This window comes from Eptesicus fuscus, chromosome 7, assembly GCF_027574615.1.
Source record: "Eptesicus fuscus isolate TK198812 chromosome 7, DD_ASM_mEF_20220401, whole genome shotgun sequence".
NCBI classification, from domain to species: domain Eukaryota; kingdom Metazoa; phylum Chordata; class Mammalia; order Chiroptera; family Vespertilionidae; genus Eptesicus; species Eptesicus fuscus.
Window position 1 is genome coordinate 68,298,507 of NC_072479.1, and position 22,371 is coordinate 68,320,877.

General features: G+C 39.0%; 1 protein-coding gene across 5 annotated transcripts in view; it reads left to right on the forward strand.

Moving 5' to 3' along the window:
- CPNE8 (copine 8) overlaps positions 1–22,371 on the forward strand; it is a 194,540-nt gene that overhangs the window by 131,310 nt on the left and 40,859 nt on the right. For all 5 annotated transcript variants that reach the window (XM_008140552.3, XM_054719169.1, XM_028144169.2 and 2 more), the window contains 3 exons: positions 1,126–1,201; positions 4,532–4,585; positions 5,652–5,713. In XM_008140552.3, the coding sequence (XP_008138774.1) occupies positions 1,126–1,201; positions 4,532–4,585; positions 5,652–5,713 (192 nt within the window). The remainder of the gene's footprint in view (positions 1–1,125; positions 1,202–4,531; positions 4,586–5,651; positions 5,714–22,371) is intronic.

Here is a 22,371-nt window from a genome sequence, read left to right on the forward strand (position 1 = left end):
CTTCCGCATTCCATCTTTTAGAAATTGTATTTTGCTTGGCTAGACACAACTTATTGTGGCTTGCCATTGGTCATCAGGTCTATGGGAGGTTTATAGATTTTAGTGGCTCAGCTAAGCATTAAACCCGGGTCGGGAGTTGGGGAAATGTCCATTTTTATGATAATGAACAGATTTCATTTGCAAAGCAAATGAACTAATCTTAATTTCTATGATATGAATAGCAGCAAGATCCCTTATGTTTGTAATAGGACTTTAGCTCCTACAATCTTCATCTTCTTCCTCTGAGGCACTACATTTTACCATGGTACTGGATACCAACATTTCACCCTTATTTCTTAGCAGTGTGTGTTCAACCTAGTGTTGACCATTAAATTAGCAAAGAGTAGTGGAATACAGTTCCCTCTAAACTGATGAATGCGTAGCATGTCTTAAAGTTGCATAGGTTAGTCTCAGTAATCATGCTGATATGCATTTTATAGTTAGTGCTAACACATGTTTACTCAACCCTACCCCTCCCACCGAAACTGAGAAGGCATCTGTAGAAGGCCTGCTTTCTCAGTGGCTATTGCTTTAAAAAGGTGAAGAAACTCAGAATAACCATGTTGGTACTCATGGTATACTTTTAAATGGTCCTTATTGAAAATAAGGCTTGGTGACTATTATCCATGTTAACAAGGAATAACCTTTTAAAAAGCGTGTCCTATTATATCCTGATCATAGGAAAGTTTGGTGATTTTTTACATTTGTGATTATTGACATGGGTAATAATACATTTTTGAGTGCCTTAAACTTTCATCCAAATAAATAATTATTTTATACACAGGAGTTGAAATGTTTTTGAAATATGAATTGTTAAGCTAATATTCCTGTTTAAAATATTAATATTGGTGGGATAAATTAAATATTATTTGAATGCTAACAAAATGTAATTTTTGAGTACACAAAATTTGGGGTTAAAGAACAATGAAATTACGTATCAGTCTCCTTTAAAGTATAAGTAAGTTATGTTTATAACAATATCAAGCATTTTCTTCATGATTAAACTATACATTTCTTAAAAGCTTTAAACATAATTGACAGATATATGAAAACTAATACTATATATCTTTTCTCCCTTAATTTTAGTCATGATTTCATTGGAGAGTTTACAACAAGCTACAGGGAACTTTCTAGAGGGCAGTCACAATTCAATGTGTATGAGGTAAGAGGAATTTTATTTTATTATTTCCTCGGAAATAAACACATTTATGCTTTAAAAGTATAGACTTTGCAAAAGATAGTTGTCAAAGGTTAACTTAGTACACACACACACACACACACACACACACACACACACTGAGTGGCCAGATTATTATGATCTCTGAATGCATAATAATCTGGCCACTCAGAGTGTGTGTGTGTGTGTGTGTGTGTATGTGTGTGTATTAGAGGCCTGGTGCATGAAATTCGTGCATGGGTGAGGTCCAGCCAGTCTGACTAGGGGCGGTTGGCCAGCCTGCCTGCTGATCAAACTCCTGGTCGAGGGGACAATTTGCATATTAGCCTTTTATTATATAGGATATACACTGAGTGGCCAGATTATTATGTGTTCAGAGATCATAATAATCTGGCCACGCAGTGTATATATAAGAATCTTTAAAATTATTGACAGACTTGTTTCTGAAATTAAGTGATATTATTTCTCTCCAAGTGACATGGTTTTTAAACCTATTTTGAGACATTTAAAGTTTTTGCCTATGTAACTTTTTGTTATTTTTAAAAATTTCAATATGATGCAAGTTTATTTATTTTTCTTAAGCTTTACCCTTCATGTTTTGCCTTCCCACCAACCTCCTCCTTAAAGTCCTCTTAAATATAAAGAGTAAAATATGCATTTTAGTTGTGTCTGAATGGTGTTATAAATGAACTGTGCTTGGCTTAGTGTGTTTGTGCACATTCACTGTGGTTTAGATGAAGACTGAAGGGAATGGCAAGGCATGATTCAGTCATTAAAGAAACCTAAATTATTAAAGCAAACACACTAGGGATTTCTGCCTTAACTGCCAGGTCTATGTTGAGCATATTCTATGTTTTAGTACTGTTAATCCTTGAGCTGTGTTATCTGTACATTCTCTATATTTTTCAATTTAACATACATGGATAGCAGATGAGAATATCTCAGTATTTAGTCAATAATGGTAACTATTTCCCTGCCAGATTGATGACCTCTTTTAAGTTAAGAGTGGAGGAATCACCTCCTTCTACCACCTTCTTACTGGCCTAAAGCAGTTGTATTCCATGCATTCATTCAGGCGTTAACGTATAAATGAAATATTTATTACATGGCTTCTATATTCTCACTCTGTATCAGGCCCTGGGGACACAAAGATGAATAAAAATTTCAGTGTCTGATGGGCGAGACAAACACAGGAAATACATTTAGTGTATTTTGAGAACTGCTATGTATAATAGTATATACTTAGTGGACTATGAGATATTTGGGTTGGGGGCAAACTCAACCCAAGAAAGCTTCGTAGGTAAAGACAAAGATGGAATATTGGATCAATTTTTATATCTAAGTCTTTCAAGGAAGGAATATTAAGGCTCTAAACAGGCAATGAAAGTAATATAAGACAGGCTGTACTTACATAGAAGCCTGTTTTCTCTGTCTACCCTCAAAGCTGAGGAGGAACGGCATGTGTACCAGTGCTCCTGGTACTTCGGACTCATCTACTGCCAGTCACCACATAACCCTCCACAGACCAACCACTCTGCATGTGTTGGTACACTCCTTATGTGCCCCAACAGTGTGAAACTCTGCCTTGGCCATCACCTGCCCTTCCAGCAGATTCGTGGTCGGCCAGCAATTAAGGATTAGAGCTTCCTCGGGTCTTCCCTGGCCATGCAGAGACCTGCACATATACTTGACCTTCTAGATCCCCAGCAATATGCCTGAGCTTTTAAAAACCTAGGTTAGTTTGGCAGGTAAAGCTTGTCTGATTCATGGGATGACAGCATTACCTCCAGAATTGGAGTCACACTGGGTTGGAGCTCATTTTGAGGCTATTGCTAGGTCTACAGTGGGGTCCTCAGTTGGTGTGCTTATTACCAGGGGCTCGATTGGTCCCTAGGTGGAAGAGACTGGCTCTAGTGCCTTGCTCAGTAGGGTGGTACAGGGTCTTCAGTCAGCTAACCTGTTACTAGCTGAACAGGTAGGTGTGGCTTCTGCCAGGTGCCTGGGAGGGCTCCCCCTTAGTGGGCTGGGCCTGGACCATGCCTAAGAGGGCCTGGAACTAAGCCCCGTGCCTGTTTCAGGTTCCATAGCCAAGACTGAGATCCGTAGATCTGGCTCTGGAGGCACAGATGAGCATGTGTCCTGGGTGGGCTGGACCCAAATATAGGGATATTTCAGGATCTCCTGAGGTGCGCGTGAGTGTTCTATAGTGAGTCTCTGTGTCAGCAAGATTGCTTACAACTGTGGCTGGGTGGGTCTGGAAGTGAGTGTTGGGCCCTTTAATAATCTAAGGGGTTGCAGATAGGATCATTACCCTGGATCTGCAGGACTGTTGGTGGACTGCAGCTGTGAGGGGGCCGGACCCAAGTAAAGGGCCCTTTTAGGATCTCCAAGAGTGCAGATGGCGATGTGTCCTGCTGGCTCCATGTGCCAGCAAGCCGTCAGACTTTTTTAATCTTTATGATTTTGCACTCTTGTTTCAGCCAACCTGGGCCAATTACTTTTTCCTCTTTCTAGAATGTTGCATTTGTCTATTCCCTTTCATTGGAGCCCTAGTTTAAATGAATAAATTCTAGTCCAAATAATACTTATAAATTCTTTAATTTTTATTTTCCTATCAAAGTGCAGCCTTTACATTTTGTATTGAGACGTGCTGAAAGAACCTTTATTAAAGCACTTATCCTGTTAGATTGATTTATCCTATTAGATTAACAGGCTTTACTCGTCTTTATGTTCTCTCTATCCTCCCGTATCTGACACTGTAGGATGCAGTAATATTTCTCATGGCACAAACAGCCCAAAATTCAGTCTTCTGTCCACAAATTATACCTTTACCAATTATTGTGCAGCCTGGTGTCTGGTTTAAATTATTACCAGAATAAAGCAATATAGTCCATAGAGCCCTTATATATCCACACATTTGGGTGCTTTGCTATGTTAGTGTATTTAACCTACTGAAAAATTATGTCTTTTGACTATACTTTTCTGTCACAATTTATATATCTTTTTTCTACAAAGCACTTATTATTATTTAGAAACTTTAGTATTAAAGGTCTTTCTCATATCAAGAGATGCAGAGTGGTAAGAGTAATCAATGCATAAAGTAATTGAGAATGTTAATAAAATAAAGCTCTTTAAGATGAATAACCCTAGTAACTATGGCAGAGGAATTTTGGCTAAACGACTGTGCAGGAGTCATAATAAAGGCATTGGTAAATGAAGAAATGCATAAGAAGTAAAGGCTGCAAGTTGAGCTACACATTTAAAAATAATTTTAGTATTAAACCTAACACATTGTGATTGTTTTATCTTTTCAAGGTGGTGAATCCCAAAAAGAAAGTAAAAAAGAAAAAATACATTAATTCGGGAACAGTAAGTCAAGTATTTTGTTATTCTTTAAGGATTCAAGCAAATGAATAAAAATGTATATGTATAACAGTTTTCATCAGAATTGAAGCAACTCAATACTGAGCTATTTCACTTAGAATTTTAATATGAAGGTATACTAGTATAACAGAAAAATAAACTTGCCGTGGGGATGTTTCTAATGGAGAACATCTTATGGGAGACAGTGAGCCAGCTCTCTGCAGGTTGTTCTAGGTCAAGGGGGTCATAGTGCCTGGAAGGGAAGCTGAAGTTCTGTTAAGAATTCTTCATTCATTGGCACCAAACTAGAGAGAATCAAGCAGACATGAAAAAGTTTAAGTGGTAGTGAGAAATACTATAGTCCTTATAGGCTACCCTTAATTATTATGACTCATTTTATAGCATGAGAAAGTACTTGTTTATAGTCCATTAACATTTACAACTGTAGGAATGTTTGACTAAATCAGTGCAGAAGGTGTAAAAATGAAAGTATCCTAAAATTGTGCAAAATCTAAATCATCCTATTTCGATAAAAAATATACTGAAGATTTTACCCTAAGATTACTTCTCTTTGGGAGAAGCAACTTCTACATTGTCTCCAAGTTTCCTTTTAAATATTTTTATAAAGCAAGACATCTAAAATATTAGATGGCCTCATTACAGAACCATGGCAGAGATACACATTTCCTCTGACACGACTAAGCTTATTCATTTTGATTTTTTAGTTTTAACCATTTTCCAGCTCCCTTTCATCTTTTCTTTTATCTAAAATGAGAAGTAACACAGTGTCCTTGAAAATAATTTTTATGCTGTTCTTTAAAGGAAGTAAACTGGTCATAGAAATTAGTTTAAAATTTTTGGCCCTTTTCCTTCTGATAGTTTTAAATATAAGAACAATCCTGCAGATTTTAATAAAGAATGTCTTTGATTTTCAAATGCTAGAAAATATGATTTTCTCCCTAATAGGGGGGAAAAGTCCATTTGGGGTTGCAATTAGTACTAGCTGGTGAACCTACCATGTTTTTCTCTTTCTTTAATTATTTCTTTTCTTTTCTTTTGTTTTTTTTTTCAGGTAACCTTACTCTCTTTCTTGGTAGAAACAGAAGTTTCATTCCTTGACTATATTAAAGGAGGGTAAGTCATTCCCTGAAATTGTTTTATTGTTTAAGCATTCCTTTAAATGTGTGTAGCAAGTGCTACCACTAGGTAGTAGACAACTGAAATAATCACTTTTATTATGTTTTGATGGCAGATGAATTGCACTTTTGTATCAGACCTATAAGATAAATTTATATACCAACAGCTATTACTTTTAGAAAAAATTGTAACTTTTCTTTGACCAAGAGAAAAAACTATTGTGTTAGTAATAGCTGTAAAGGTATATGTGCTTTCATAGAATGTTTTCATTTGTCTAACACCTGGGACTTTTTAGGTTCACTTTTTATTATTTTTAAAATTGAAGAAAAATTTTAGCTGAAGGCTTATTGCAAATGTTTATTCTATCTCCAGATTATTAAAGAATGTATCTTGTCATGAAATCATAATGCAGATATGGATGGTGAATAGTCATTTAGTTGCTCCCTAAGCTTCTAGGAATATATAGTAGAAAAAAAATTGATTGTTGTAATCATTCTTAAAATTTGCCAGAGTCCAGACAGAACCTGTCTAGGTAATGTATTATGGATTTTGCTCCTATTTTTTTAAAATCTAACCAAGCATCCCCAGAGATTATAAACAATCATCTATTACCATATGGTCTAAAATATCCACATTTTCTAATTTATTTGCTGTTATCTTGTATTTACAATACATAAAAATGGTAAGAAGACAAATTTGAATTTTTCATAATTTCATGGCAAATAAGAGCAGACAGACAAAATTCATGTAAATCTCTTCTTAATTATCATTCAGCAAGTGTTTTTTTTTTGTTTTTTTTCCAATACTCATTCACTGATTGATTGACATGAGGCAGAAGAAGAAAACAGGATGGAAGAATGAGGGGGCAAGAGGAGCAAGGGTAGTTTCTCCAAAAAGGGAGAGCTTTTTCTATTTTGCTCTTATTTAAGGAAACAAAACAAACAAAAACAATGCTTGCCTAAGTGGAGAATCTTGGCTATATATAGACATCTTGCAACCTGCCACCTGGCTACACAGTCTTAGAAGCTATGATGGTTTTTCAATAAAGTTAAAGGAAAGCATATGAAGTGGAAGAAATGTTTGCCAGCTCTCCTTAGTATTCCAGGCTCTGCAAATATTCGTACCTTTATAAGATGGAATAATAAAATGCTGTGTTTATAAAAGAAATCTATAATAATAAAAGTGTAATATGCTAATTAGACCAGACAGCCAAACAACCTTCCAGATGTCATTTCAGACATCCTTCCGAATGAAGCCGTGGTGGCAGGGGCCAAGGCAAAGGTGGTTAGGGACAATCAGTCAGGCAGGCAGAGGTGGTTAGGGGTGATTAGGCAGGCAGGTGAGTGGTTAGGGGCAATCAGGCAGGCACGTGAGTGGTTAGGGGCAATCAGGCAGGCACGTGAGTGGTTAGGGGCAATCAGGCAGGCAGGCACAGGCGGTTAGGGGCGATCTGGCAGGCAGGTGAGTGGTTAGGGGCGATCAGGCAAGCAGGCCAGTGGTTAGGGGTGATCAGGCAGGCAGGCGAGTGGTTAGGGTTGATCAGGCAGGCAGGCAGAGTGGTTAGGGGCTATCAGGCAGGCAGGTGAACAGTTAGGGGTGATCAAGCAGGCAGGCACAGGCAGTTAGGGGCGATCTGGCAGGCAGGTGAGTGGTTAGGGGTGATCAGGCAGGCAGGCCAGTGGTTAGGGGTCATCAGGCAGGCAGGCAGAGTAGTTAGGGGTGATGAGGCAGGCAGACGAGCAGTTAGGGGCAATCAGGCAGGCGGGTGGTTAAGGGCCATCAGGCAGGCAGGCAGAGGGGTTAGGTGCAATCATGCAGGCAGGCAGGCAGAGTGGTTAGGGGTGATGAGGCAGGCAGATGAGTGGTTAGGGGTGATGAGGCAGGCAGGCAGAGTATTTAGGAGCCAGTGGTCCCAGATTGCGAGAGGGATCGGGCCTAAACCGGTAGGCAGACATCCCCTGAGGGCTCCCAGATTGTGAGAAGGTCTGCCAGGCTGAATTTTGTGCACTGGGCCTCTAGTAATAATAATAATCATAGACCCTGGCCAGTGTCCTTAGTGGTTAGAGCGTTGGCCTATACACCTAAGGGGTTGCAGGTTCCATTCCAGGTCAAGGACATGTATCTGGGTTGCAGGTTAAATCATCACCTGTGCTCTCTCTCTCTTTCTCTCTCCATCCCTACCTCCCTTCCATTTTCTCAAAAAAATCAATGGAAAAAAATATCCTCAGGTGAGGATTAAAAAAAAAATAGATACCTGTATAAATAAACTTCTTAGTAGCTGTAGCAATAAAGAAAGATGGTAAGACAATGGATATCTCAGCGTAGTCTTTTTAAACTAAAAATAAAAAAGTGTTTGCTCTATCTGGCTATTATTTTCCTGTTGAAATAATAATTTGAAGTTTTAAAATGTTAAAAATTTGTTTTACTTTGTGGGCATGTTAAGTGTGTGTGTGTGTAAGAAATACCCAATATGTTTTGTCAGCAGGGAAAATCTAGTAACATTTTGATGTGTTCAGAATCTGTTACCAATAAATAAATCATTTTTATTGATTGCTCACATTTCCCTACTATACCTAGTGCAATGACAGTCTTAACTATATCACTCTGTCATATTTTTCTGCTGCTTCCAACCTCCAATTTTATTTTTTTTGGCTTACACACATCCTATTTTTAGCACTGTCTGTGCTAGAAGAAATGCTTGTGACCTTTTTCTGGCAGAAATCAGTATATAAATGCAGCCTCAACCTATGAGGTACACTTTATTTCAATCCTAACTTCCCATGAGTTGATAAGATTCCATTTTTGATTTACAAATGGGACCTGGGGAAATAGAGTTTGAATTTCACTGCATAATTAATCTAACTGGACTTATATTAACTTTTATATCATAACCATATTATCTAAAAACTAGAGGCCTGATGCATGATAGTCGTGTAAGAGTAGGTCTTTGCAGCCGCGGCTGGCTGCCTGGATCCCTCCCTCACAGCCAGGGCGGCTGCCTCAATCCTGCAGCTGCAGCCCCAGCTTGGTCCGGAAGGTCGTCCAGTCTAATTAGCATATTACACTTTTATTATTATAGATGACAAAATATTATTTGCATAGAATACATTTTTATATGAAGATGTACATAATACATATTTTTTGCCAGTCTGACAAAAAAAAGTAGGTATAATTTTGATTCATTCACACCAGATGGCTATTGTTGTATTGACTGTTGTCATTTGTTTTATTTGACAATCTAAGGGAAAGAGGTCAGTGCCCCTGACTAAATAGTCAGCTATTGCATGTTTTAAAAATCCTTGTGGTACACCAGTGTGCCTACTTCTGTACACCGATTGAAAATTGCTCCTCTAAATGGACAAATATACTGCAGTGGTGGGAAATCATATTAAAAGAAAGACATTATTACACAAAACTTCTGAATAATAGCAAAATGGAATATAATGAGCCATGCTTGTTTTACTTTAGAATTAATTATAATAATTGTATAGTTTAATTATGTATAGTTTCAAAAATGGGTATTGAATCTCATCTGGACAACATCAAATCAGAATTTCTAGTCTCTTGCAACTAAAAATAAATTCTAAAACTGTTAAACACCTCAGTAATATTTAGTATTCCTCATAGTAATTTTTCCAAAAACCACACTACTTTCCTTTTATTAGTGTTTTATTTTCAGGTTTTGGGAAAGAAATATTATGTCTCCCAAATTTTAAACATAAATATCTACATTCGTGTTTCACATTACAGCATTAAATGTGAAATGGTACAAAGAAAAATTAGGTAAAATGAAAATAACTTAATATGATGCTAGATCCCCTGTAATCATACTCTGTAGAGATAATTACTTCTAGAAATTTATTCTCAAACACACATTGTTTTTATATCAGTGTGATCACACTGTGCACAATATTTTAGAATGTATATTTTGTTCATTAAACATTATATATATATTTCCATGTCAGTACTTATATGCCTACCTTATTTTAACAGTTTTTAACTGTATGGATGCACACAATTTAGTTTAAAAATATCTTGTGCTACACATTTTAGTTGCAGCTATTTTATTTTTCCATTATAACCAAGGCTTCAATATAAAAACAAACCCTGGTGCATATGTTTTGTGCACTTCATTAAGCACATCTACAAGGTTACTTTCTAGAAATAGTGTTGTTGGATGAAAATGGTATGTGTATTTCATAGTTTGTTAGATATTTCTAAATGGTGTTCCTGAAAGGGCAATCATAATTTATACTTCTAACATTTGCATATGAAAGTTCCGTATCTTTATCCTTGCAGAAGAATGCCACTCCTTTTTCATTTTTGCTAATTTAATAGCTAAATATTATAAATTGTCAGTTTTTGTCTGTGAAAACTCTGCTTATTAATTGTGATGTCCTTTGTCAAGGCTGATTTTTAACTAGTGGTGTCACTGGAAACAGATTTCAGAACTCTTTTTTTAAAAATTGTTTCACTTTTTTTCTGCTTCTTCTTCTCTCAGTCCCACCAAAAAAAAAAGGTTGAGTGTTTTCACAGAAGGCAGAAAGCTAGCAGCTACATCCTAGTGTTAACACTTCAGCTAAACTTCCCCAATATTCACATTTTAGTCTTTGGTATCTACTCCTCTTCAGCACACATCTAAAAAGACTCTTCTTAATTTAGCCATCTGACCTTGTTTCTTTTTGCTTTGTGATTGCATTGAAGAAGAACAATAAAATAAGCTAACACGTTGGGCTACAATCAAGCAAGCAACCCAAAATAGTATTTTGGAGGTTGTATTAGCATATTTGAAGATTTGTTTTTCAACATTAGCTTTTTTGAAGAAATGCTCCACCATTATATCCAAATATAATATTGCAGAAGCTATTGGAACTAAGTATTGAATTCAGTTTTGTTTTTATAATAAATCATAGAAGCTACTCACTTTTAACTTAAAATACCCAAATATCAGCATTTGTTACTGGCATTTGCGGATTGTTCTGTTGTTAATTTGGGTTAGCATCATTGTTGCTAATTGTCATGGCATCAATTCAGGGACCTATTCACCATAGCCTTTGTCGTCTAGGAGAAACTATTGTTGTGTTATGCTTATTTGTGCTGAATCTCAATTGGCAAGTAAAGATAGAGGTCTTCAATAAAGGTGAAAATTCATCATATAAAATATGAGTAACAATAATTAAATTGGTAGTCTGGCTAGCTCTGGGCCACTTGAAATAAAGTTAGTTGAGCTTTTCCTGTATTATTTTTTTTCTCTACATGAATTTTATAAACTATTTCCCTTACATGGGTTGTGTGGGAGAATGAAATCACAAGGGGAAAAATCATTGACTGATGTGGAATATGTAGGACTAGTAGATTGTGATCAAACTGAAATTCTTGACTTGCACTTTAAAATGTCATCTCTCTTTTTGTTTCATCTCACACAAATATAATAAAATATAAAGTTATAAGAACATTGTTTCCTCATGAATCCAAGTAGAAACTTTGTGGAGTTAAGAATGAACACATTTAAATACCAAACAAAACTGTTTTCACAGTCCTTTAATATCTTCCCTTTCAAATGAAAGTTTTTACAGGCCTAATTTTTACTGTTGCATATTCCAGGATTCCATTATTTTTGTCATTATTGAAGTAGGCATTTACATGAAAATATCACCTTGATTGTGAAATCATTTGTTAGCTTGTTACTGCTCATTCACTGTCTGAGTTCCTAAAACATTGTGTTTGGCTGCAGTTTACAGGTTTATGGATTCAGGTACATGGTGAATAGAGGAGGCATGAGACAGATGCATTCAAAATCAGCCAAGATCCTATTTTCATGTAAATATCTTGTGAAATAAAAATCTGAATTTTGGAACTTTTTTATTTAAGCAGTATCATGATTTTCCTACAACATAAGAAACATTTTATGACTTGAAGTAGTGAAGAGGTTTATTTTCTACATAGAAGAATAATATCCACAAAGAAGGTCTTACTGTAGAATAATAAAACCTGTTTGCCTCTTCTGGGTTGTTGACCTTAGGGTCATTATTTTTAATCACACTCTGTACAATTATTGCAGTGTGTTGTTGTTGGTTTTTTTGGTGTTTTTTTCTTATTAAGATATAATTTTATGAACATAGGGGTGCATATATCCTTTCTTATTGGTGTTTTGGTTTTCTTAGGATATATTCGTAGAAGTGAGATCAATGGGGGTATAAAACAAAGGGGACATCTGTAATACTTTTAACAATAAAGATAAATTTTTTAAAAAGAGAAATAATTTTAAATATTAAAAGTCTGATATACTTGGCAACTAAAGATGTTTATTCAGTAGTTAATTTATGGAATTCAATATTCCAGTTACTATTTTGTTGTTGTTGTTGTTGTTGGTAATCCTTATCCGAGGATATTTTTTCTGTTGATTTTTTAGAGAGAGTGCAAGGGAGGGAGAGAGACAGGAAGAGAGAAACATCAATGTGAGAGAGACAACATCGATCGGTTGCCTCCTGCAACTGAGGTATGTGCCCTTGTCTGGAATCAAACCCGGGACCCTTGGGTCCGCTCTATCCACTGAACAAACTGGCCAGGGCAATTCCAGTTATTATTGATAAGGGTCATGTCAGATTCATACAAAATTACAGAAATGTTTTGAAATCTATGACCTCCTTTAGGGTAACACCATCGATTATCATTGGTGAAATGGCTTTATTGATCTCTACAGATTTATTTATTTTTTAGGATAATTTTTTTATTGATTAAGTTATTACATATGTGTCCTTATCCCCTCATAACTCCCCCCAGATTTATAAAATACATTTTTCCATATTCCAATAGCTCATACTCGAGGGATCTGAGGGCAGAATAATAGATTTCAGTTTGGTTTTATCTGCCCTTCCATCCTCTATGTGTCTTATGTATTCATGAAACTCTACCACTAACATGATCAAGAACAAAAGTTTGTAAAGCTTTCTACATCTACTAGTATTTGATGCACACTGAGTCTCTCTGAGCTCCCAGGATTTCATATCAACACAAACCCTAGTCTATGCTTTTATCAGACAATTGAGTGTATTAGAAACTTGCAGGTCTACAAATGGTCAATTTCCTTCCTCTGAAGAACACCCCAACTCTCATCCAATTGGTCCTGATGTCCTACCACTTATATCCAGTGTTAGTTTCCCTGGGTGTTATTTTAATTGTCTGTTTGTATGATGTGTTTCTCAAAGAGACTGGCAGTTTTAAAATATTTTATAGAGCTGAACACACAGTAGCTACTGACTTAACATAATTTAACTAGCAAGCCATTTTAAGCTGGACTTTTGACTCATCCCCGCAAATCTCTTAACATAATGAAACATAAATAAATAGGGCTTTTAAACAAAGAGTGTGACAATTCAATGATCTGGATAACAAACCCCCATGTGTGTCTCTCTCAAAATTTATCATCTTGTGACCTTTCTCTTTGCATGCCTCATACCACAATTACCAAGCAAAACAGATGAACCAGGCTTTCTGGGATAAGAAAAATGCTTTTGTGTTGCCTCTGCCAGAAATGTTCTCAACTTAACTCCGTAGCTGGGTTTGCAGTGACTTGGAGAGAGGCAGGTCAAGATTAGAAGCATCAGGTGCTTATTCTCCTCACATGTTAGAAAGGAAACATGAGAGAAGGTAATTGGGAGATGCTAAGTGGGCAAGTTCTGGGCAAGAATAAAAATAAGAGGTAAATGTTTGACAAGAGGTCGAGTTTATTGTACAGAGGTGGTTGCTGATAACTGAGGTAGTGCATAGTAGGGGCTACGCAGCTGGGCTCTGGCATTAACTGCATAGTTCAAATCCTAGATCTGTCTCTTGTTAGCATAGCCTGTTTCCATTTCTCTGAACTAGGAATAAAAAAAAAAAATGCCTGTCTTATAGAGAAGCTATGTGGATTAAATGGCATATAGTTAACCTTCAGTAAATGCTACTATCATTTTTCTGAATAATTTGAATTTCTTTAAAATTGCAATGTATCTTACCTCTTTTGATCATCATAATATCATTGGTGGTAGTTGTCCTATTTATCTGAGACATGGAGAGAAAAAAGATATATTCAAATTGACAAAGTCAATAAAAGTCATTTTTTTTTTTTTTTTTTTTTTTGTAGTTCAATTCTCTTTGCAGGAATGCCAGGACATTCTTTTGATTCTAGTCGATCTCAAGGCAAACTTGTGACCCTGAATCTAAAATTTGTCTGACATTATTGATAAAAGATTTATCAATAATTGGGGGGTGGGGAAGGTGGGGGGAGGAAGAGCTACCTACTGTTGTAAACTAATTTTAAAGACTAAAGTGGGCTTCTTGATACTGTTTATTTTAAATGTGAGTTGAATATCAGTAAGTTCTGTCATCAACAAGCTCCATAAGGGTTCTTTTTTTCCTTAAAAATACTTGAAGCCAGTGCAATGATGCTGTTAAATGTTTGCATTAGTTTTTTTTAAAATTGGTGGCAGCATATTGGTTATGTTGCCTAAGGGAGCACATCTTGCCAGAACATGAAACACTATAAGGCTTTTGGATTTTTTCAAATCGAATTTCTTATTTGAAAACTGAATATACATGTCCGGGATTTTTTATAGTGCTTCTTGTGGTGGCACCCAAGTGTTTTGCTTTCATCAAATCAGTGGAGATTTAAACCCTGCAGCACTGAATGGGGATAAATCTAATGAAAATAAAGCCATTCTGCCTCCTATAAGTACATTCACATAGAACATTACCATACATAAACTAAACTCATCTAACCTAAGATTTAGAAGAGAAACTTTTATACATATTAAGACTCATCAACATTGTTTTGGTTAATTCTTGACTCTAATTTTTTAACATGTCAAATGCATGCTTTAGAGGTCTAGGGATGTCCAGTTATCTCTTGGGGGATTGCCAGTTTGATGTTTTCAGAGCTATCCATTTCAAAGTCAGAGGAATCTTATGTAGTGTCATCATCATAACCACGGCTGGTTTAGCCAAAATATCAATAATCTATTTTGTATCAGGCTGCTTCTTAGTTATGTTTCATGATCGGAGTGTGCACTTTTAGCCATACTATCTCTAAAATAGTATTTCTTTGGTGGGCAATTGAAAGGTTGGGCTGGGGAAAAGAAACAAAGATAAATTAGGGTAGCTTACTAAGGGCAGGTTTTGGTAGGGTGGGAGAATTTATCACTAACATTGCTTAGATTGCTGGTATATGGTGATATCGGAATGTAAATTGAACATTAGGAGATTACACTACTGTTTTTAAGTTATCTACAGACACTCCTTACTGCCTGTACTGGTTGGGGGTTCATTGCCTCATCATCGACACACCACTGACTGGCACTGTGAAGTAAAATGTCCCGGGGCCAAAACCAGAGAATGAGGCTGACAGTTCCATCACTATATCAAGAGTCATTAAGGGTCCTAACATAGGAGGTGCTTTTTGGGTGTTCTTGACATGGATATCTTAGTTCCTTCCACACCCCAGTCTATGTGCTTATGTCTCCTAAGCAGCAAGCCTTCATGCTGGGAAAGGAAAGCTTGGGTGAGCAAAGGAACCAGGTGCTGGGAGGCTTGGGATCCAGAGCCTGTTAAGACATAGATAACGTTGAGGGCTCTTGCTCTGGAGGCATGTGGGAGCCCTGATCAGAGTATGCTGGATGTTCAAGGCCAAATTACCAAGGCCAACTTACCATACGCAGGTGCAAAAGCAAGGACACCACGATTGTACTGTACGCAATGCGTAGGCATGCATTTCTGTAACCCAAGTATTGATGCCACTATTTGGCAAGAAGCCTCTTTTGTCTAAGTTGGTATAAAGATGTGTTACTGACCAGCCAAGGCAAGGCTGCTGTTTTTTTAAATATATTTTTATTGATTTCAGAGAGGAAGGGAGAGGAAGAGGGATATAGAAACATCAGTGATAAGAGGGAACCATTGACTGGCTGCCTCCTGCACGGTGGATGGAGCCTGCAACCCAGGCATGTGCCCCCGACTAGAATCGAACCCGGGACCCTTTGGTCCGCAGGCCAACGCTCTGCTTTTATGTGTACAGTGGCTCCTATGTTTGCTGAGGATGCTTTGCACAGCTACTGCTCTGTAAGAACTGTTCTGTCTGATAGCTCCTTGTTAGCAATGGATACTTGGTCTGCAATAAAGACTCTCTTATAAGCCTACAACTACTCATATCTTCTCTAATACCCAGCGTCCATGAAGGGCCAGTCCCTGGCAGAGGGGCTCGAACCCAACAAGGCAGAACAAATGGGAATTTGTAATTAGCCCAGAGTTCTCTTGTACATTCCATAACTTATTCCACAATCAAGGCTCAGGGTTCATTCAGGAGTCAAAATGTTATATTAGTTTCAAGATGGAGCCACCTTTATTTCTCACAAACACAATGGGAAGAATTAATGAAAAAAAGACACACACACATGTTAATATAAAGAGAGAACTGACTCTTCTGACCACAGAGGAAAGAATTAATGTGAACCAGGAGAGAATGGCATGGATTACTGAAGGGAGCTTTCCTACAGCCTGTAGAATATTTGTTATGTGCAGGTACTTTGGGGTTTTATTTCTAACTAGAGGCCCGGTGCACAAATTCATGCATGGGTCAGATTCCTCGGCCTGGCCCTCATCGGGGCCAATCAGGGCCATCTCGCCCAGTCCTGATTGTGGGAGGTTGGCCAGCCAGAGGGTGGGACCACGGGAGGTTGGCTAGTTGCAGGAGGTGGACTGTGAGAGTGCACTGACCACCAGGGGGCAGTTCCTACATTGAGCATCTGCCCCCTAGTGGTCAGTGTGTGGCATAGTGACCAGTCACTTGGTTGTTTGGTCACTTAGGCTCATATATATATATATATATATAGTATCCTATCTAATAAAAGAGTAATATGCAAATTGACTGGACCTCTGCTACACCCACAAGCCACGCCCACCAGCCAATCAGGAGCAAGTATGCAAATTAACCCAGCCAAGATGGCTGCAGCCACGGAGCGAGCAGGAAGCTTGGGTTTCCCCGGCAATAGAGGAAGCCAAGCTTTCCACACACCCTGGCTGGCCCTGGACTCCACTCAAGGCTACAAAGTTTCAATTATAGAAGATAAATAAATCCCAACAAAAATGGCTGTGGCCATGGAGCAAGCAGGAGGCTTGGCTCCGCTCAAGGCTACAAAGTTTCAATTATAGAAGATAAATAAATCCCAGATACCAGGGCCTCACTTGGGTCACCAGGGGGCGTGGCTGGCCTGCAAACCACCACAGGCCCCTCGCCCAGGCCTCCCCACACCCCAAGGGAACCCCCACCCTGATCTGGGACACCCTTCAGGGCAAACCAGCTGGCCCCCACCCGTGCACCAGGCCGCTATCCTATCTAATAAAAGAGTAATATGCAAATTGACCATCACTCCAACACACAAGATGGCTGCCCCCATGTGGACACAAGATAGCCACCACAAGCTGGCCAGCAGGGGAGGGCAGTTGGGAGGGACCAGGCCTGCAAGGGAGGGCAGTTGGGGGTGATCAAGCCTGCAGGGGAGGGAAGTTAGGGGTGACTAGGCCAGCAGAGGAGGGAAGTTGGGGGCGACCGGGTCTGCAGGGAAGAGGGGGACCCAGACCTGCAGGGGAAAGCAGTTGGGGGGGGACCCAGGCCTGCAGGGGAGGACAGTTAGGGGTGACCAGGCCTGTAGGGGAGGGCAGTTAGGGGCAAACAGGCTGGCAGGGGAGCAGTTAGGCATCAATCAGGCTGTCAGGGGAGTGGTTAGGGGGTGATCAGGCTGGCAGGCAGAAGCAGTTAGGGTCAATCAGGAAGGCAGGCAGGCAAGCAGTTGGGAGCCAGCAGTCCTGGATTGTGAGAGGGATGTCCAACTGCCCGTTTGGGCCCAATCCCAGTTGGATATCCCTCGAGGGTCCCAGATTGGAGAGGGTGCAGGCTGCGCTGAGGGACACACACCCCTGTGCACGAATTTCGTGTACCAGGCCTCTAGTAGATAGATAATTAGAGGACTTCTTTTGAGTAGCTATTACCTATTTATCATGAGATTATTGGGGCTCAGACACTTGGCAATTTTGCAAATTTTTTCAAACCTCCAGTTGTGATTCTGGGTTTCAGACTCATCTATGATTCACAAGTTCATAGTTTTTCTACTAGGCATCAATGCCTCCTCAGTACCTATCTTAGTGAAAAGGGGATTCGGCTGGGTAGTTCTTATATTTTTTGTTTGGGATTGATATTTTGATTATACCATTCATGAGATATTCTCTAAACCAGTGGTTTGAAAAAAGTTTGACATCTTGCGTACCTTCCTTGATGAGTTCTTGAACTGTAAGACCTTGAGAAGTTGTACTTTGGAACACTTTTATTGTGTTAAAAACAAAAAACAAGTCAGTGCTGACATGTACACATAAGGAACTGGTGGACATTGAAATTGGGTCTCAAAAGAACTGTTGGTCCAGAAAGAAACTCACTACAGACTGATTCATTTGCCTGTCAGCATAACTATTATTGCTCGTCTCACATTCAGTTCTTATAAGTATATATCTAGTGACACATGATCTCGCTCATCTAGGGGAAATGATGAACAACATAGACTGAGGAATAAGAACAGAACCAGAAACAAGGAGGCATCGATCGGACTATCGGGCCACAGAGGGAGGATAGGGGAGGGTGGGGGGAGGGGGAGAGATCAACCAAAGGACTTGTGTGCATGCATATGAGCCTATCCAATGGTTAAGTTCAACAGGGGGTTGAGGCATCCGTGGGGAGGGGTGTGGGATGGGAATGGGGGGATGAAGACAAATATGTGACACCTTAATCAATAAAGAAATTAAAAAAAAAAAAAAACTGAAATCAGTCTTCAGTCTAGAGAAAGCACAAAGGTTTGTTAATTTGTGAAAACTAGATTTAGTAAAGATCAAGATTATTAGCATGAATCAGGCGTCCTCAAATTACGGCCCGCGGGCCACATGCGGGTGATTTTGCCATTTTGTTTTTTTACTTCAAAGTAAGATATGTGCAGTGTGCATAGGAATTTGTTCATAGTTTTTTTTAAACTATAGTCCGGCCCTCCAATGGTCTGAGGGACAGTGAACTGGCCCCCTGTTTAAAAAGTTTGAGGACCCCTGGATAGTTGAAGAATCATATCACTTGTCTCCAGTTTTATTCTTCCTTTTGACATTTCACTGATCCCTGAGAAATCCAGAAAGCTTGGAGTGATAGAAAGGAAAATAAGGCCGGGGTGAAAGCTTACAATTACTCAATGCGGAGGGGTTTGGTTTGAGGAAGGACCCAGAGAAGCTCTACTAGTAACAGGTTAGATCACTCGTGGTTCAGTTTGAGGTGGGGCATGTTAGGGCCTTAGGGGCTGGTGAGAGGAAAGGAAATCTGACATGGGAGGGTCAGGTGCTGAGGAATAACCTGCAGCTCTCTGGCAGTTCCAGAAATGTAATAAGCACGAAATCCTCCAGTTTTCAAAGAAGTGCACAAAAGTCAAGTCCTGCAAAACTAGCATCAATAATATAATTATAACTACTTACTGTGTGTCAGCTAAAGGACAGATGCTTTTCTCGTCCTCACAACAATCCAAGGAAGGGTTTTTTATTTGTTTTTCTCTATTCAAGATCATATTGTATTTCCCCCTTATTATTGTTACATATCACAGAAATTGCCATGTAGATGCCTATTCTAACATAGTCTGGCCCCTGTAGCTGCCTCTCCTGATAGTTCCTGGCTGGGTAGTTGCCTCTTACAATAGTGCCCGATAGTGCCCGCCTGTAGCTGCCTGATAGTGACAGCCTCTCATGGTAGTGTCTGCCTCTTAATAGTGTCTTCCTCTCATGAAAATGCCCGGTTGGGAAGCTGCCTCTGGCAATACTAGCTGCCTGTCTCAATAGTGTCCAGCCCAGTGGTAGCCCATCGTGTTGTTGTCCAGCCCCATAGCTACATGTCATGAGATTTAGGGGATTCTAAGGAAATCTGTGCTTTAAAAGTTTTTATTTTATTTTTTAATTGAATTTATTGAGGTTACATCCTACCTAATAATAGACAAATATGCAAATTGACCGCACCTTCGCTACGCCCAAGCCACGCCTACCAGCCAAGCCACACCCACCAACCAATCAGGACACGTATGCAAATTATCCCAACAAAGATGGCGGCTAATTTGCATATCAAGACAGCGTAGAAAGAAGCCAAGAGCTGCAGAAGGGAGCAAAGCTGCGGAGAAGCAAGCAAGCCGGAGGGAGGAGAAGGGAGGAGCGGAGGCGGGGCCGGGGGAGAAGGGAGAAAAGCAGGCGGGCCCGGGGGAGAAGGGAGGAGTGGAGGCGGGGCCAGGGGAGAAGGAAGAAGAGTGGGTGGGCTGGCGGAGAAGGGAGAAAAGCAGGGGGGCTGGTGGAGAAGGCGGGGCGGGGGACAAGGGAGGAGAGCAGGCAGGGTGGGGTAGAGTGCAGCAGGAAACCCTATGGCAGGATTTTTCCTGCAACGGGAACGCTAGTTGCTTAATAAAGTTATATAGATTTAAGGTACACAATTCTACAATACATCATCTGTATTTTGTATTGTGTGTTCACCACCCCAAGTCATATCTCTTTCCATCACCATTTATCCCCCATTTATCCTCTCCTGCCACCCCATGACCCCCTTTTCCTCTGGCAATGACCATACTATTGTCAGTCTATGAGGTTTTGTGGTGTGGTTGTTTGTTTTTTTGCTTAATCCCTTTACCTTTTTCACCCAGCCGCCCCCCCCCACTTCCCCTCTGACAGCTGTGACTCTGTTTCTATTTTGATAGTTCATTCTGTTCATTAAACTCCACATATAAGCAAAACCCCATGGCTCCTGTCCCTCTCTCACTGGCCCACTCCATCCCACACAATACTCTCCAGGCCTATCCACGTCTCTGCAAAAGGCAGGATTTTCCTCCCCTCCATGGCCAAGCAGCTTTCCATTGTGTAAATGTATCATACTTGTTTTATCCACTCATCTACTGATGGGCACTTGGGCTGCTTCCACATCTTGGCTATCGTAAATAACACTGCAATGAACATAGGGGTGCATATATTCTTTCGAGTTAGTGTTTCAGTTTTCTTCAGATATATTCTCAGAAGTGGGATTGCTGGGTTATCATAAGGCAGTTACATTTTTATTTTTTTGAGGAACGGCTATACTGTTCTCCACAGTGGCAGCACCAGTCTGCACTCCCACCAACAATGCATGAGGGTTCCCTTTCTCCACTTCCTCACCAACACTTGTTTGCTGACTTATTGATGATACCCACTCTGACAGGGGTGAAGTGATATCTCATTGTGGTTTTAATTTGCATACTTCTCATGATTAGTGACTTTGAGCAGCTTTTCATATCTATTGACCATTTGTATGTCTTCTTTGGAGAAGTGTCTGTTCAAGTGCTTTGCCCATTTAGTAATTGGATTGTTTGTGTAAGAGTGCGTGTGCGTGTGTGTGTGTGCGTGTGTGTGTGAGAGAGAGAGAGAGAGAGAGAGAGAGAGAGAGAGAGAGAGAGAGAGTTTCTTTTTGGTGTTGTGTTTTAAAAGTTGTTTACAAAATTTTGAATAATAACCTTTTATCAGATGTATTGATTAATATATTCTCCCATTCAGTGGATTGTCTTTTCATTTTGATGGTGGTTTCCTTGGCTGTGCATAAGCTTTTTAATTTGATGTAGTCCCATTTGTTTATTTTTTCTTCTGTTTGCCTTGCCTGAGGAGATTTATCAGAAAAAAAAATATGGCTATGAGAAATGTCCAAGGTTTTATTGCCTGTGTTTTCTTCTAAGATTTTTATGGTTTTGAATCTAACATTTAAGTCTTTAATCCATTTTGAATTTATTCTTGTGTGCTCTGTAAGAAGGTGGTCTAGTTTCATTTTTTTTTACATGTATCTGTCCTAATACCATTTATTGAATAGACTGTATTGCATTTTATGTTCTTGCCTTCTTTGTTAAATATTAATTGACCATAAAGGTGTAGGTTTATTTCTGGGCTCTCTGTTCTGTTCCATTGATCTATATGTCTGTTTTTATGCCAATACCAGGCTGTTTTGAGTACAGCAGCTTTGTAGTATAACTTGATATCAAGTAGTATGATTCTTCCAACTTTGTTATTATTTCTCAAGATTTCTTTGGCTATTTAGGGTCTTTTTTGATTCCATATAAGTTTTTGGGAACATCTGTTATTGTTCTGTGGAATGTGCCATTGGTATCTTGATAGGAATTGCATTGAATCTATAGATTGCTTTGGGTAGTATGGACATTTTAATGATGTTAATTCTTCCTAACCATGAACATGGTATATGCTTCCACTTATTTGTATCTTCTTCAATTTCTTTCCTCAGTGTCTTATAATTTTCCAAGTACAGGACTTTTACATCTTGGATAAATTTATTACAAGGTATTTTTTAATGCAATTGTGAATGGGATGTTTTCTTACTTCACCTTTCTGATAGTTCATTGTTGGTGTATAGAACTGCAACTGATTTCTGGGTATTTTGTATCCTGGTATTTGACTAAATTCATTTATCAGTTCTAGTAGTTCCTTGGTGAAATCTTTAGGGTTTTCTATATACAGTATAATATCATCTACAAATAATGACAGTTTTACTTCTTCCTTTTCACTTTGGATGCCTTTTATTTCTTCTTCCTGTCTGATTG